At 40.7% G+C, this 17,890-nt stretch overlaps 1 protein-coding gene across 1 annotated transcript in view; it reads right to left on the reverse strand.

The window, feature by feature from the left end:
* Positions 1-1,960: 1,960 nt before the first annotated feature.
* The window catches only part of GJB3 (gap junction protein beta 3), a 28,363-nt gene continuing 12,433 nt past the window's right edge, over positions 1,961-17,890 (reverse strand). The window contains exon 2 of the mRNA XM_081335212.1: positions 1,961-5,834. Coding sequence (XP_081191338.1) covers positions 4,997-5,800 — 804 coding nt within the window. The 5' untranslated portion in view covers positions 5,801-5,834 and the 3' untranslated portion in view covers positions 1,961-4,996. The remainder of the gene's footprint in view (positions 5,835-17,890) is intronic.

Raw genomic sequence — 17,890 nt, forward strand, 5'->3', positions numbered from 1 at the left:
CAACTCAAAGACAGTTTAATTGATTACTTCCCATGTTTTTAATAGCTCTTCTGTTCCATTAATGATCACAATTTGGTGTCAGGAATCTAGGGAGGTGCTGGGCTACGTTTGCCTAACTGTATACAACTTGAGGAAGTTCAGAGGTAGTTTATTCAGATGAGTAACATGTCTCTTGTAATGTGCATTTAATAGGATTCCCCATCTACTGACTCATTGGCTTGACGTGGCTACCTACCCCTACATTATGATTCAAAATCTAATTACAAATGGGTGAAAAGACAGTAGATAGTTTTGCCGATAAAAGGCTTGGACCGATACACGACTACTTACCTGTTATCACACTTGGGTGTGTTCAAGAAATTTTTAGCCGCTGAATAATCTTTGTTTATCCTTGAAGACTCATCTGCAAGGTAGTCAGCATTGCCAGTACATGATTTAGGTAGCGGGAGAGTGGAGAGAAAAGAGCTTTGAAGAAAAGTGAGATTGTTCCAACCGATATTTGCAGGTCTCAGAAAAGAATAGATCTCACTGACCTCGAGGGAGGAGGGGACTTTAATTCAAAGAAGGGCAGGATAGAGATGCGGGAGGGGGGGAAAGACCCAGTTTGGGAATAATGAAGGCACCAGATTAGAAACCAGGAGACTGCGAGTGGTAATCCCACATTAGGCACGAAAGCCATCTGGGTGACTCTGGGCCAGTCACCAGGAGACTGTGAGTTCTAGTCCTGCCTTAGGCATGAAAACTGGTTGGGTGGTCCAACTGCTAGGAGACAGTGAGTTCTAATTCTGCCTTAGGCATGAGAGCCATCTGGGTGACTCTGGGCCAATCACCAGGAGACTGTGAGTTCTAGTCCTGCCTTAGGCATGAAAACTGGTTGGGTGGTCCAACTGCCAGGAGACAGTGAGTTCTAATTCTGCCTTAGGCATGAGAGCCATCTGGGTGACTCTGGGCCAATCACCAGGAGACTGTGAGTTCTAGTCCTGCCTTAGGCATGAAAACTGGTTGGGTGGGCCAACTGCCAGGAGACAGTGAGTTCTAATTCTGCCTTAGGCATGAGAGCCATCTGGGTGACTCTGGGCCAATCACCAGGAGAGTGTGAGTTCTAGTCCTGCTTTAGGCATGAAAGCCAACTGTCCAGTCCTGAACCAGTTCTTCTTTCTCAGCCCATAGGAGGAGATTTTCCTCCTATGAGGAAAAAAGGAGGAAGAGGAGGGAATGTTATGTATGTTTGCCCCCTTGAGCTATTTATATAAAAAAAGATGGGATATAAAGAAAGAAGTAAACGCTTTTCTTCAGTTCACATATTAATATAAGTATACCATCTTCACTTTTCCATAAGCAATATAGTAACCGAAATCTTTTTTATTTTCTAAGATTTACAGTTTCCAGACCATGTTTTATCATTGGTATATCACTCTGGTCTTGATTGCTAAAATGTGTACTAGACTACACACAGTGCAGCTTACAATATGGAAACTCTCAAATGTTGTCCTGGAGGATGCTAGCCTTGATATTCTGCCTTTCTTGCTGTCTGTCTATCTTTTTCTGTAATATCTATTTTATAAAATACTCTTTAAGATTTCTACTTTTTATTCCTTTATATGATAATAATATAGAACACAGAATAGAAATGCAGAATAACAGAGTTGGAGATAATTCTAGTCCAAGTCCCTGCTCAAGCAGGAGACCTTACAGCATTCCAGAAAAATGGCTGCCCAGTCTCTTCTTAAAACCTTCCAGTGATGGAGCACCCACAACTTCTGGAGGTAAGCAGTTCTACTGGTTAATTGTTCTCACTGACAGGAAATTTCTCCTTAGTTCTAGGTTGCTTCTCTCTTTGATAAGCTTCCATCTGTTACTTCTTGTCCTGCCCTCAGGTGCTTTGTAGAGTAGGTTGACTTCCTCTTCTCTGTGACATCCCTCAAACATTGGAAGACTGCTATCATGTCACCCCCCCTAATCTTTCTCTTGCTGAGATTAGACATACCCAATTCCCACAACCATTCATTCTATGCTTTAGCCTCCAGTCCCCTAATTATCTTGATTGCTCTTCTTTGCACCCTTTCTAGAGTGTCAACATCTTGGTTCTCTTGTGATGACCAAAACTAGACACAGTATTCCACTCTTACCAATGCAGACTGAAAATGTTTGCAAGTGAAAACAAGCTCGCAAAAATGTAGCTGATTGAAATGTGGTAAATTTGTATTAATTATTCTCTAGAATTATCAGTGCTTTTTTTGTAAAAAAAAAAAAAGGTGCCGGAACTCACACACGTCATACAACTCGCCTTGCCTATCCTACAAGGTTTACCTTTGTAGTTGAAAAAAAAAAACCTTCGATTTTTAGTGTATCTAAAAGACTAGGATTTTGTTCAAGGTAAGTTAATACTATTAATGTTACCATGCACAAATCCATTGGGGGAAAAAGGTGCCAGAACTCCGTTCCAGTGCGTTCTATGACAAAAAAAGCCCTGAGAATCATCATCATCTTCATCATCTTCATCATCATCATTGGCAGAAATGAAATGAAAGAAACTTAAAGCTACAGAGATAAAGTGGACAAAGCTGCCATGCCATAGATTTATTTATCTATCTTTCCAGCAGCTTCTTTGCTATTTCTGCTTGGATAAACTGGAAGTGTCAGGCCAGGGCCAGAAATAATTGGAACTCTTGCCAGTTCTCTTATAATGGAGAAATGGTTGGTGAAGATGACCAGATTTGCAGAGATGGCAATATTGACATATTTGATTAGGGAAAAGACAATAGCCACATTTGTTAACGATGGATTTTTATGGATATTTTTTCTGTGCTGAAAATGGAAAAAAAGAACTTGTGATTTATGGTTTTGATTATTAGAAAGGGTAGACTATGGAAAGAAGGAAGCCATGATTTAACCTTAGAGAGAGAGAAGATAAAATAAAATATAAATGCATTTTAAACTGCTGTAAAGAAGAAACTCCTTTCTCCCTCCCTCCCTCCCTCCCTCCCTCCCTCCCTCTCTCCCTCCCTCCCTCCCTCTTTCTTTTTTCTTTTCCCTTTCTTTTTCTATTTTCCCTTTCTTTATTTACTTAATGCTTTTCTTTTTCTTTTCTTTCTTTTTTTCTTTAAATTTGAAGTATTTTTACTTGGTAAAAAAACTTCTGTAATAAAAATTGAATAATTAAAGAAAGGATTTTTTTTTGCCTGCTCTCCTGTTGCTAAGCTGATCCAGAATGAGTCATGAGTCCTGCCTAATATTTATCCATGGTGGATTTTATTTCCCAGAGTAACAGAACCAGCAGCCAAACAAAAACCTCAAATACAATTTTAATTCTTGCTCTGCATGGAAGAGGGTCTACATGGAACTCAACCAAGGAGACTCGAAATCTAGTTATAAAAGTTTCTATAGTCATAAGATTCGATAGCCATAAGATCCACAGCTGTCTCAAAATAGCTTAAATGTTTTTGCTAACCGTAAAACCTCTTCTGTTGCTTGATTTGTTCCTTTTGGCTAAACTGAGCTGTAAACATTGATTCTGACTAATTGCTTCCTTCCATTTCTCTTCTTAAGACATGTCCCCTTTTCTCTGGAGTAAACTTTCCAGAATAATTTCAAATGTTACATTAAACTTGATTTCAGTGGAAACTTCTCTGTTACAGACAGGATGAGAGACTAAGGGTGGAGAATTGGGGAAAGTTAGAAGGTTAGAAGACCTCCCACATCAAACTTTCATCAAAATAATGGAAAAAAAATGTAGGGGAAAATTCAGGAAGAAGAGAACCAAGGATACTTTTTCCTCCTTTTTTATGTCCTCCTCCTCCCTTCTAAAGGTTTTCCTGTCCAGTTGTGTCCAACTCTAGGGTGTGGTGCTCATCTCCCTTTCTTGGCTGAAGACATTTTCCCTTGTCATGTGGCCAGCATAGCTATATACCAAAGGCACACAGAACACCAAAGAGACACAGAACGCTGTTGCCTTCCCACCAAAGTGGTACCTATTAATCTACTTGCATGTTCATGCTTTCGAAATTCTATTTATATCAAATTTAGCTTTCCATGTCAGAATACATCTCTCATTTTCAGAGAGTAGAAGGCTATGCCTTGTCTAAAAAGCTTTAGGGAAGAAAATACTGTCTCATTCCTTGTTAACCCAACTCAATATCTTTTGTTTTAGGGGGAAGGGGCACTAGAAAATTAGCAGGTAAACAATACTTTGTGAAAATACTTTCTACTGCAAAAGGGGATACTGTCATCAAGAATTAAGCTCAAGTATAAATGGGGTAGGAATGGTGTAAGCAGACTGTCCTGCAAAAATTTCCTTCTCTTGGAATTCCTCAAATATGAACACCACAGTGGATTTCCTCCAGGTGAAATTCAAGAGAGGAAATTTGACTAAAACAATTTTCCAGTGTGATTTGTTTTGCCTGCTTTGTAGCTTTCATGGACATTTGTCATTTCAAAGAATTGTGGCCTGCAAGAGAAGGGAGGACATCTACTTAAATTATCCAGGTTTACGAAATTTCCCTAATTAATTTACTCCCCTCCTTCTCAGACAATTCTTACAACTCTATAAACAATTCTATAAACAACTAAATAAATCAGTGGAAGAAATCCAGAGTCATAGATTTTGGCTATCCTAGGTTTTAAAGACCACAACATATTGTACACAGATGTTTGCTTAGCTTCTGGGATAGTTTAGAAAAACAGAAAGCATAGACCTGAGCATGTAGAAGGTTGCAACTTTTCGAAAAGGGTTTGGAGAACAAACCAACATAGACTGCCAAAGCATATTAAGTGTGCATGCTTAGCTTAGTTATAACATGTAAACAGATGGTCTTGCCTTAAGACCTGAATAAAACATGGCAGTGCTCTTATCAGCTCCCCTTCAGTCATGGCGGTCCTTCGCTTGTGGAAAATTTGGTTAGTGATTCAATGGAAGGCTTCCACTTCAAGTCCTTTCCCCCTCCCCCATTTCATGTGTCCTGGCATGGGGTCATTTTGGATTTGCTTCTTCTCCCTCTCAGATTAAAGTCAGGTTAGGCGCAGAAGATCTCAGGCCTTCTAAGGGGGAATTCTTTAATTTGCCATCCTGTGCGTGTTCCATCCTCATATGGCAGTGACAAGTGGAGGCCTTGCTGTAGGTCAAGGATTTTTTGTTCTTCTTCCATTTGTGCATTGAGCGGACCATTCTCTTGAAGATGAGGTAGAAGATCTCACACATGGTGAGGACAATGCAAAGAGCTGATGCCCCTACCATGAAGTATGTGAAAATCTTCTTCTCAGTAGGCCGAGCAATGTAGCAATCAATCGTATTGGGGCAAGGTGACAGATCACACTTGACCAGACGTGGTAGGTCAAAACTGTCCCATATTCTGTGGAGGAGATAGAGGAAGAGGATCTCAATACCCAGCTTGAAGAAGAGGGTCAGGAGGTAAGTCCACCACAGACCACCGTGTTTCTTTCCAGTGTTGCTATACAGTTTGGGACAGTTTTCCCCATTTTTTTCCCGGTTCTTCCTTTCTCGGTCCTCACGGTAGGCCACATGCATGATGACGAGCAGAGATGGACAGGTGACGAAAATCAGCTGCAGGGCCCAGAGACGGATGTGGGAGATGGGGAAAAAATGATCGTAGCAAACATTGGTGCAACCAGGTTGCCGGTGATTGCAGTCAAAATCCTTCTGCTCATCTCCCCACACCCGCTCAGCAGCTACCACATAAACAAGCACACGGAAAACAAAGACCACAGAGAGCCAGATACGGCCAAAAGCAGTGGAGTATTTGTTCACTCCGCTCAACAGGCCCTGTAATGTCTTCCAGTCCATGGCGGTAGAAGTTGGAGACCCAGCTCACGAGCACCTGGAAAGTCAACAGAAATGTATAGTAATAATAATAATAATAATAATAATAATAATAATAATAATAATAATAATAAGAAGAAGAAGAAGAAGAAGAAGAAGAAGAAAGAAGAAGAAGAAAAAGAAAAAGAAGAAGAAGAAGAAGAAGAAGAAGAAGAAGAAGAAGAAGAAGAAGAAGAAGAAGAAGAAGAAGAAGAAGAAGAAGAAGAAGAAGTTGGAAGGGACCTTGGAGGTCATCTAGTCCAACCCCCTGCTCAGGCAGGAAACCCTATACCATTTCAGACAAATGGCTGGCCAGTCTCTTCTTAAAAACTTCCAGTGTTGGAGCATTCACCACTTCTGGAGGCAGGTTGTTCCACTGGTTAATTGTTCTCACTGTCAGGAAGTTTCTCCTTAGTTCTAGGTTGCTTCTCTCCTTGACCAGTTTCCATCCGTTGCTTCTTGTCCTGCAAGTTTCCTAGCGTTCAAGTGTTAGGTAACTTTTTAATGCTTATATATGCTTCCAGTCCAACATAATATCTTGACGGAGGTAGGTAGGTATGACCACAGAAAGTAGGTGGGGCTCAAAAAAACTGGGTGGAGCAGAGCGGGAAGAAAAGGCAATTGATACTTAAAAGTTTATGTACAGGCATAAATAAATGCTTTGTTTTTCTTCCTGCCAAAATGTGGTTGAATGCTACGTTCACACTGTTTGGCGCGCCAAGGATGGAGGGCACCAGAGGGGGATGCAAGTTGCTCTCTCATACTAAGATTGCGCCAACATGCAGAAACTCACTTCACTTTCCTGACAGTGAGAACAATTAGTCAGTGGAACGACTTGCCTCCAGAAGTTGTGGGTGCTCCAACACTGGAGGATTTTAAGAAGAGATTGGACACCATTTGTCTGAAATGGTATAGGGTCTCCTGCCTGAGCAGGGAGTTGAAGTAGAAGACCTTCAAGATCCCTTCCATCTTTGTTATTCTGTCATATTCCCTTTCAAAACACTGCTTTCCAGATTTCTACCAATGAGTAGTTTTGTAAACTTTCTATCAGAATTATGTAGGAATGGACTGTGGAAGTCATTTCTGCATGGATAAGTCAGGAAGGAGTTGATAAGAATCTGTGCATGGCCCATAGGCTGGGTTCACACAATATCCTAAACTCCAAATCCAGGTTTGCAAAACATACTAACAGTGTTCATATCATATACAATACCAAAACACATCATCTAAATCAGGGAGGGGTGTCAAACTCACAACGTCATGTGACGTGTCACGGTGTATCGTGACTTTTTTGCCATTGCCAGCAATGGGGTGGGCGCAGTTTTGCTATGATGCATCTGGCCCACGGGCCAGCAGTTTGACATCCCTGATCTAAATGATGGCTTCCTATGCAGACATAATTTACACTAGATGTTAAAATAATGATTGGTTTTCCCATAATGGTACCCAAAGTTTTTCATAAAACTACCCCCTCTCCTTTCAGCTTAACCTGAATGGTGTGTGATCCTAGCTTTCCTTAGAGAACCTCACAGAACCCGTTGCTTTCTCTAAACATCTGGATTTTTTCTTCTTGCTAGATGCCCCCAGTCTTGTGTTTCCTTTCTTCTTTTACCGTTCACATCTTTAGCTGCTTAGAATGAAAGGATTTGATTACTTTTCTGATTGCCACCCCCCTCTTTTTTAAAAAATAATAATATCCTCTTAACTCATTCAAAGATAACTTACTATAAAATCAATTCAAACAAAATACAATCAGAAAATATGAAATAGAGGGAAACTGTCCCAAACCTCTGGGCTATTTATCAATTCCTGGAGGGTGGGGTGCCTTTGCTGACTTATGGACAGTTATGATCCTTAAGTGGTTTGAAATTGGATGGGATGCTATCCCCTTCTACTATTACAGTCCCATTGTTATACTACATCATGATATTATTGTCAATCGCTTTTGACAAGATAGAGCAACCCTCTTAATCTTTTTAATTGCACTCTGCTTTGTTTTATATTTGTCTTTTTTTTTAAAAAAATATAGTTTTTATGTCTTGTTTGTTAATCCCCATAATTACTTAAGAAGTGTGTGTGTGTGTGTGTGTGTGTGTGTGTGTGTGTGTGTGTTCATTCCAAATCAACCAGCCTACAAATAAATCACATTCTTTGAAATTATCTCGGCCACTTTTCTTCTCGTTTTTTATTTCAGGCGGATAGTTTGCTCTGGCTGAAAATACCGGTGTCACAATATTTATTCACCTGGCCTGGTGGTAACTTATTATTCAGCTATTATGTTTAGTTGACTCACAGCTTAGTGGTTTCCCGGCATATCTTTGAAATAATTTATTGGGGCTAAGCAGTTCCCAATTTCATAGTTGGGAAAGGTTTTGACTTGATACACCCTGTTTCCTGTTCAGCATCTGGTACTCATGGATATGAAGGGACATAGAATCTCAGACCCAAAAGCACAGCATGGACAAACTGCTTACTAAGAGTCTAACCTTGCTGGCTGGGGAATTTTGGAAGTTGAAGTCCAAGTGTCTTAAAGTTGCCAAGGTTGAGAAACTCTAGTCTAATTGAATACACTGCTCTTTGGATGCTTGGGTAAAGAATGAAAGGATGTGATTCCTTTCCTGACTGCCACCCACCTATCTCTAAAAAAATAATGTCCTCTTAACTCATTCAAAGACAGCTTACTAATAATCAGTTCAGACAAAATACAGTCAGAAAATATGGTTCTAATTTTTGTCCTAAAAATCACAAGGTAGGCCTAAAATATCTACAATGAAGGAAAGCATAGTTGAGAACTACTATCAGACTTCCCCAGCCATGATATGTGATCATTCAGAATGAGACAAGCATGTGGTTCTTAATCTTTTTAAAAGATGTTGCCCACTGGGCAAAGAGGAAAATGTACGATATGTTTGTGAAGAAACTGCATTTTAATGAAGTGTCAATGAAGTCAAGTGTGAGTTTTGCTCTGGCCTCACCTACTCCTCCCCAGTCCTGCTCTGCTGCCCATTGTGGTAGGGCGATGGTGGTAGGGGTGTTCCTGGGAGGGATAAGCAAAGAATGTGGTAAGTGTATGTCAGGAGCATACATTCCCAGCAAGGTCATCCAAGGTGTGAAAGCCATCCCATCTGCCCAGCAAGCAGTTATCTATATTGGGCAGCAAAAACATAGGAAGATGCTGGAGGTGGGCAATAACTTTAGGGACCATGGAAAAGCCATCCATTCATATTGTCCAGGAGAAAACAATGGTATACCTTCTATGTATTTTTTTTACCAAAGGAAGCATAGACATAGACAAGGCAAAGAAGTCCTGGAAGACTGGATTAGGGACAGATCATTATGAAAAAAAGAATCTCTCTATGTGGTTGTGAAGAATTGACAACTTGACACCATCCATCCATCCATCCATCCATCCATCCATCCATCCATCCATCCATCTTACCTACTACTCATTGGTTTCAGTCTCCCCAAATTTGCATAGCCTGGTACAGTCCAGTAAAACTAGAAGGCATTAGTTTGGAGAAGGCTAGTGGTGAAAAATACAACCCTCAGAATTGGGTGGCTCAACATTCTTCGGAGGAGACAGTTTTCCTTGGTTTAAGAATCACAAGACATCAGGGGTAGTTGAAGTCCTGGTTGGCTATTTTTTATCTAAAAGGTGTTTTTTTAACCCATAATGCAGATATATGTGATGAAGTCAGCTGAAGCTCACAAAAGTGTATTCCTTTTAATAAACTTCATTAAGTGGATAAAGGTGTAATCAGACTCTCATTCTTTTTTTTTTGCCCCCATAAACTATGACTGTCCTCTTATGAGTCCTACCTAAAGTTCATATAGAGCCTTGGTGGAGCAGTGGGCTAATGCCTCCTTAAGTAACACCAGCTGCCTGCAATCAGTGCAGGTTCGAATCCCACCAGGCTCAAGGTTGACTCAGCCTTCCATCCTTCCGAGGTAGGTAAAATGAGGACCCAGATTGTTGGGGGCAATTAAGCTGACTTTGTAATAATGCCGCATGGGGTGTGTGTGAAAGCCCTAATAAGCAGGCATATACATAGAATGAAGGCTACTTCTAAGCCGCCCTGAGTCTTCGGAGAAGGGCGGGATATAAATGGAATTAAAATAAAATTAAAAAAAATATAGGACAGTGATGGTGAACCTTTTAGAGACCGAGTGCCCAAACTGCAACCCAAAGCCCACTTATTCATTGCTGGGTGCCAGGTGGGTGTGGCCTACTGGGTGGGTGTGGCTGTGGTGGTCATGGAAGATTGGGTGGGTGTGGTCACCTCAATGTCGCTTGTGGGGAGGGACACCTGTGGGGGGCAGCTGGTTGAAGAGGGACAGTTGCCACCTCCGAGGCATGGCGCGGGTGCCCACAGGGAGGGCTCTGAGTGCCGCCTCTGGCACCCGTGCCATATAAAAATAACATTATAAAATGTCAAAAGGTGACAAATTCCAAGATGGGTGGTTTTTTTAGCAGTTGTTAATATAGACGGGGGGGGGCATCCAGCCTCACAGTTGTGTGGGCCTCTCTATCCCCCACACAAGGCCGGACAGACTGGTCATCTCCAGTTTGTAGCATTTTTCTACTCCTTTCATCTCTTCCTAATTCCTTTTCCCTTTCCCTCCTCTCTCAGATCTTCATTGCTGAAAAATATGGACAAAATGCTGTCTTGATGTAATCAAGCTATTGGTTGGCCAACTCCAAGAAGGATGCGGCATTTTTGCGGACATGCATCTATCCCTATAACATATCAAGATTCCCCCGCATTTACTGCAGTTTGGCACAAGTATCTTGAAGACCCAATCCCAGACAATGTTAAGTCTTCTAGTTTAACGAGGTCCTGGCTTTTAAAAGACTTGGAATCTGGAAGAAGGTGGCCCATGCAACAGCACTGCTCTGGGGGCTGCACCGACTGCTGGTTGTGGGTGAAATTCAAGGGCGTTGGTAATCACCTTTAAAGACCTTCATGGCATGGGTTCAGGTTTCTTAAGGGACCATCTCTTGGGATTGGCCTGCCCCATCTGTGCTGGCCAAGGAGGCATGCTGTGGGCCCCATTGGCCAGGGTATTCTGGCTGGTGGGGTCCAGGAGAAGGGCCTTTCCTTCCCTTGTGTCTGCTCTCTGGAACATCTTGCCCCCCGTTGTGACACTGGCATTTTCACAGACATTTTCTGTATGTCCTCTCCAACCCTCCTGATAAGAGCCTAAAGGCCTGGCTCTGCCAGTTGGTTTGGGGCCCCACAGGAGTTTTATGTTTGAAATGGCTGATAGGTTCATATCAAATCCCACTTCCTCCCTGCTCGTCCTGCTCCCTCCATCCCTCCCCATCTTTTAGCTACTCTGTTTTGTATTTTTATATTTTTGTAGTATTTTATATTTACCGTTTTATCTTTTAATATCATAAGTCACCCAGACTTACCTTGCGGTAAGATGGGCAACCAATCAATTTGGTTAATAAATGAATAAAAATAAATAAATAAAAGATTGTTCTTTTTAACCATCCTAGGCTTAAGCCCAAGTTTGCTTCTGCCTCACTTCCTCTTTCTTGCCTTTTCGCCTCCCCTCTTTTGCCACCCACTCTTTCCTCTTGGCTCTGTTCTTCTGGCCATTACTGACTTCATCCCACTCTCTGAGTTACACCCGTCAATGGGCAGCCTGCTTCCTCCAGGTCATCCCAGCAGCCAGCTTCTCCCATCTATAAGTCAGAGCTGGGTGACACATGCCCGCCTACTGTTTCCAGCCCCATCTTGAATGACATTTCCTCTACTAGCTGCACCTCCTTCTTCGTACTTCATGGTGTACTAATGCCTCTCCTATGTTCCCCTGCCAAGGGCCATTTCTCACATAGCAACCACTTTGCTTTTAAATTATGTCTTGGATTTTTCTGTGTTTCAGGACCTGTACCTAGTCTCCAAGCTTGTCTTGCTCGGGATTTAATTACTTTTTTATGTATTACCTTTATCCTTCTCATCTGTTCCACTACCTTCTCTTATTGGTATCAGGGTTATGATTATTATTATTTTGGTATTAAGATTATTATTACTCTGTTGTTTTGCATGTATACTGAGAGATTATGCACTTGAGACAAATTCCTTGTATGTCTAATCAAACTTGACCAAATAAAACTATTCAATTCTATTCTATTTTTGTCTGGAATGTTAGTGTGTGAAAGCCCTAATAAGCAGGCATATACATAGAATGAAGGCTACTGCTTCATTCTATGTATATGCCTTCCATCCTTCCGAGGTAGGTAAAATGAGGACCCAGATTGTTGGGGGCAATTAAGCTGACTTTGTAATAATGCCGCTTGGGGTGTGTGTGAAAGCCCTAATAAGCAGGCATATACATAGAATGAAGGCTACTGCTAAGCTTGTAAGCCGCCCTGAGTCTTCGGAGAAGGGCGGGATATAAATGGAATTAAAATAAAATAAATAAATAAATAAATAAATAAATAGTGAATATTTTGGGGGCAAAAATATTGAAAAATTTTGAGTTTCTCTGATCTCTTTCTTGCCAAGAGATTTTTCTCCTCATTATTGTTGTCTGTTACTGGCAATTCAAACTTTGCCCAACTGGCACTCTGCCCTTCATCAATTTGTTAGTCAAATCTTGGCTTCTGAAGAAGTCATGGACAGAAAAACAATGAAACCCATTTCAGGTAAGGGAATGCTTATTCAATAAATTTGCCCTCACGCCCAGTGCCACTTGACTCAATTGGTTTTGTTAAGTGAGAACAATAGTATCACAATTATTTTATTGGGTGTCCAATATGGGCTGCTCCTAGGCTGTTCATGAACGACAGTAACATAAGACTTTTTTATAGATTGCTTCATAAACTGAGCTAAGCAACTGGGTCATGGTTTGTTCAAGCATAGTTAGCTGAACAAACTGCAATTTTCTGGATATATGTAATAAATACACTGAGTCATGGGTGTCCAACCGTTTGGCTTGCCTGGGCTGCATTGAGTGATATGGCAATAGCATGTAGACTTATATACTGCTTCACAGTGGTTTACAGAGTCAGCATATTGCCCTCAACAATCTGGCTCCTTATTCTACCGACCTAGAAAGATGGAAGGCTGAGTCAACCTTGAGCCAGTGAGAATTGAACTGCTGAACTGCTGGCAGCTGGCAATCAGCAGAAGTAGCCTGCAGTGCTGCATTCTAAACCACTGTGCCACCACGGCTCATATTGGCATTAGATCCTCCCACATTATATAGCAAATCAAGCAGCAAGGGATCTCCAATGTTTTCGATTTTGGAAGGCATCAGCAAGTATTAACAAGAGACTCTACATCTTCTAACAAAGATGCCTTCATCAAAGCCTAAAGATTCACTATTTTGATCACGTCACCAATGAAAGAAGAGTTTCAATTACATAACAGTCAAAAGAGTTTCTCCTGCCAATTACATAACATAGTCACACACACAGAAGATTCCAGGTCGGTACAGGACTTGCAGGGCATATGCTCTGTATGGGTCACATATAAAATACATAATATAATTAATGTATATAAATAACAAACTTTCTTTTTTAAACCTTTTATTATATCTTGTGAGGCCACGTTGCTAGCTGTCCAGGACCACATGCGGACTGCGGGCCGCAGGTTTGCAACTGCCTGTCCTAAGACATAAAGCACAATTTGCAAAATGCAGTGGGCGGGTGCACGTCGGGTGCTAAGAATGTTGTGCATGGTTAAAAAAAAATGTGTGAACTCAGACTAGGAGGTGGCATGATTTGTGAACTTAACTGCAGCTCTCTTCTACATCTCAGTCTAACTCCAACTGCCTAATTTTTCCATGGTCTCCTGAAGTTGTAGGTTGAATAGGGATTTGAGATACAAACACTGAAGTTTTGTCCAGCCACATACAGGTACTCCATGACTTACAAGCAGTTTAGTGACTCTTTGAAGTTACAATAGCACTGAAAAAAGTGACGTGAACATTTTTCACATTTACGTCCATTGCAGCCTCCCATTGGTCACGTGATCAAAGTTTGGGTGCTTGGCCACTGAGATGTATTTATGACACTGTCCCGGGGTCATGTGATCCCCTTTTGCATCCTTCTGACAAGCAAAATCAATGGGAAAGCCAGATCCATTTAACAACCATGTTGCTAAGTTATCAACTGCAGTAAATCACTTAACCATTTGGCAAGAAAGGTCACAAAATGGCTCAAGGTTGACTCAGCCTTCCATCCTTCCGAGGTAGGTAAAATGAGGACCCAGATTGTTGGGGGCAATTAAGCTGACTTTGTAATAATGCCGCTGGGGGGGGTGAAAGCCCTAATAAGCAGGCATATACATAGAATGAAGGCTACTGCTAAGCTTGTAAGCCGCCCTGAGTCTTCGGAGAAGGGCGGAATAGAAATGGAATTAAAATAAAATAAAATAAATAAATAAAACTCACTTAGCAATTGTCTTGCCTAACGATGGAAATTTGGGGCTCAGTTATGGTCATAAATTGAGGACTACCTATACATTGGTTGTTCCAAAGTTCAGTTCAGTCAAGTTTTGCAGGAATAGCAACTATTCTTAGCGAGGAAATCCTGCTTGTGTTTTGGGAGCTGTCCAATTGCCCTTTCTCTCCTTTAATTGTGGCGCTTGTGAGCAATTAGCTCTTTTACAATTTTTTTGTGCATCTGCAAAGGACCCATCAAACAGGTGGAACTGCTTGTATTTTGACTGTAGGTTTCCTACCATTTGTTTTTCCAACTGACATTTAAAAAAAAACCTTCCTAAAACAACACAGGACTGTGCAAAAACTACAACAATGCTTCCTGAGATTTAAATCAGAAATGAATTCTCTGGATTTTGTCTAGCCACTCAGGATTTTCCTGAGAATCAAAGACACTAATGGGGTTCATACGTGATGTTAGGTCAATTTTAAAATAATCGTTTGTGGAATAAATCTGAATGGCTTGTTTTAGGGCCACTATGCTTATAAAAGGTGGGTTAGAAAGTTAAGGAATAATAACAATAATAAGGCTAAGGCTGTACGATACAATCTGGTTAGCAGGTTAACAAAACAAGCCATGTAATTCACCACTAAAACAAACCAAATTATGGCTGGTTATGATGGCTTAATTCACACGAGAAAATTCCAGCAAGGTCAGAACTTCCTGTTCCCATGTGGACATTTGAATCATCCAATCCCTTGTTAGTTAGTGCCGCAGGTGGTGTGAACTCTGCCACTGGATGAGTTCATATATTCTGCCTAAACAAAAACTAATAAAGCACCTGGTGGATTAATAGAAGTGATTTTTAACTTACAACCATTTGTTTAGTGACCATTCAAAGTTACAGTAGCCCTGGAAAAAGTGAGTTATAACCGGCCCTCACACTTATGACCATCACAGCATCCTCCCAATCACATGATAAAAAATTGGGTGCTTGACAATTGCCATGTGCTTACGACAGGTGTGTTGTCCCGGGGCCTTCAGATCACCCCTGGCTTCTGACAAGCAAAATAAATGAAATAAATGAAAGAAGCTGGAATTTGCTTAACAACTGTGTGTTTCACTTAACAGCTGCAGAGATTTGCTTTGCTTGTAAAAAGGTTGCAAATGGCGATCACATGACTCTGATCGGCTGCAACTGTCATGAATACAAGCCAGTTGCCAAGTGTCCAAAGTTTGATCACCTGACCATGGGGAATGCTGCAGCAATCATGAACGTAAGGACCCATTGTAAGTTACTTTTTCCCCCATAGCTATGTAATAATAATAATAATAATAATAATAATAATAATAATAATAATAATAATAATAATAATAATAATAATAATAAAAGTTGGAAGGAACAGAAGGAATGGAACAGAAAAGAATAGAATAGAATAGAATAGAATAGAATAGAATAGAATAGAATAGAATAGAATAGAATAGAATAGAATAGAATAGAATAGAATGCAGTGCAGTGCAGTGCAGTGGAATAGAATGGAATGGAGTGGAGTGGAATAGAATAGAATAGAATAGAATAGAATAGAATAGAATAGAATAGAATAGAATAGAATAGAATAGAATAGAATAGAATAGAATAGAATAGAATAGAATAGAATAGAATAGAATAGAATAGAATAGAAAACAGCATTGGAAGGGACCTTGGAGGTCATCTAGTCCAACCCCCTGCTCAGGCGGGAAACTCTATACCATTTCAGACAAATGGCTGGCCAGTCTCTTCTTAAAAACCTCCAGTGTTGGAGCATTCACCACTTCTGGAGGCAGGTTGTTCCACTGGTTAATTGTTCTCACTGTCAGGAAGTTTCTCCTTAGTTTTATGTTGCTTCTCTCCTTGACTAGTTTCCATCCGTTGCTTCTTGTCCTGCCTTCAGGTGCTTTGGAAAATAGCTTGACTCCCTCTTCTTTGGGGTAGCCCCTGAGATATTGGAACACTGCTATCATGTCCCCCCTCTTCCTTCTCTTCGTTAAACTAGACATTCCCAATTCCAGCAACCGTTCTTTATATGTTTTAGCCTCCAGTCCCCTGATCATCTTTGTTGGCCTTCTCTGTATTCTTTAGAATTTACAATAAATACATGTAATAAATAAAAGGATTTACCTTTACCTTTTCTGCTGTCAGATGCACTGAAGTTCAGTGTCCCAAATCTCTAGACAGTAGGACTACGTGAACTATGGAGGGCAAGACATTAAAACGGTCAGCCCTGGATCTCAAGTACACAAAGAAAACTACATCTGCAGGTGTCTGTCTTTCTTCTCCATTGTGATTACAGATTTGTCACACATCCGTCTGTACAATAACCAGGCAGCAAAAATGAAAGGACCACACCTTTCCCATCTTTTAAAGGCCTCCTTTTTTTTTTTAGGGTTAGGAAAGTGACTGGCTGATTCAAAGAAAGTCAAAGAAAACCATATTTGAGTAGGAGATAGCTTGAAAACTTATTGGTGAGTCTTCAACAATAAATAAATAAAACCCAAAAAGAGAAAGAAAGAAAGAAAGAAAGAAAGAAAGAAAGAAAGAAAGAAAGAAAGAAAGAAAGAGAAGAAAGAAAGAAAGAAAGAAAGAAAGAAAGAAAGAAAGAAAGAAAGAAAGAAAGAAAGAAAGAAAGAAAGAAAGAAAGAAAGAAAGAAAAGAATCTCTTTGGACTTGGTGGCATCAAGCTCCCTTCGTCCTGTGCGCTCCCACAGGGGGGGGTCTTCTCAGGGTACCGCCGGTAAAAGATTGCCGGCGGATAATACCCAGGCGGAGGGCCTTCTCTGTGGGTGCGCCTGCCCTCTGGAACCAGCTGCCCGTGAAGCTTAGGACTGCCCCTGACCTTCGCTCATTCCGCCGGGACCTGAAGACTTGGCTCTTTGAGCTTTCTGGCCTGGACTGAGAGTATTAATTGGGGTTTTAAATTGGATTTTAATTGGGGTTTTATATTTATTCAAGGTCTAAATGTAATTATTTTAACTGTTCTTAATTTTTGTAATTGTTGTATTGTTATTTTAAAAAACCTTGTGAACCGCCCTGAGTCCTACGGGAGAAGGGCGGTATATAAGTCTAATAAAGATAAAGATAAAGATAAAGATTTTAATTTTTCTGCTTTCATATAGTGGCTCTTTCAAAAATGGTATTCTTCCCTCACCTTCTCTTTGATATATTCTGTTTTCCCTTCCTTAGCCCTGAAACTGCTTATTCTCTTGCTGGTTGAAGTTAAGCAGGCCTCCTTTTGCAAGTAATAAACTAACCTGGGGGAGGTTTATATATGCTCTTCAAAAAAACAGGAAAAACAAGTCAATCTTGCCTCCCCCCCCCCATGTGTCTCCTTCTGGGAGTAATTAACTTTCAACTAGTGGTTCTCCTCATTCCACTGTCAATTCCCATAAATGAACAAGGACTTGTTTTCCGTACAACCAATCCCTGCACAGAGAAATCTAGCATACGAACTTCTCCAGATTAGTTTTCTATCTGCATGGATTTCTTTCCCCCATGTGATAATTGGATTCTGCATAATCCAAGAACCATATAGTATTATTTATATGATAAATTAAGTTCCATGTTACTTAGTTCAAAGGGCAGTCAAAGTAAAGGATTGCAAAGTTGTGTTTTTTTTCAAATTTAGATCCTGCTTGGCATTGAA

This window comes from Vipera berus (genome assembly GCF_964194415.1).
Source record: "Vipera berus genome assembly, chromosome: 9".
Taxonomy (NCBI): Eukaryota; Metazoa; Chordata; class Lepidosauria; order Squamata; family Viperidae; genus Vipera; species Vipera berus.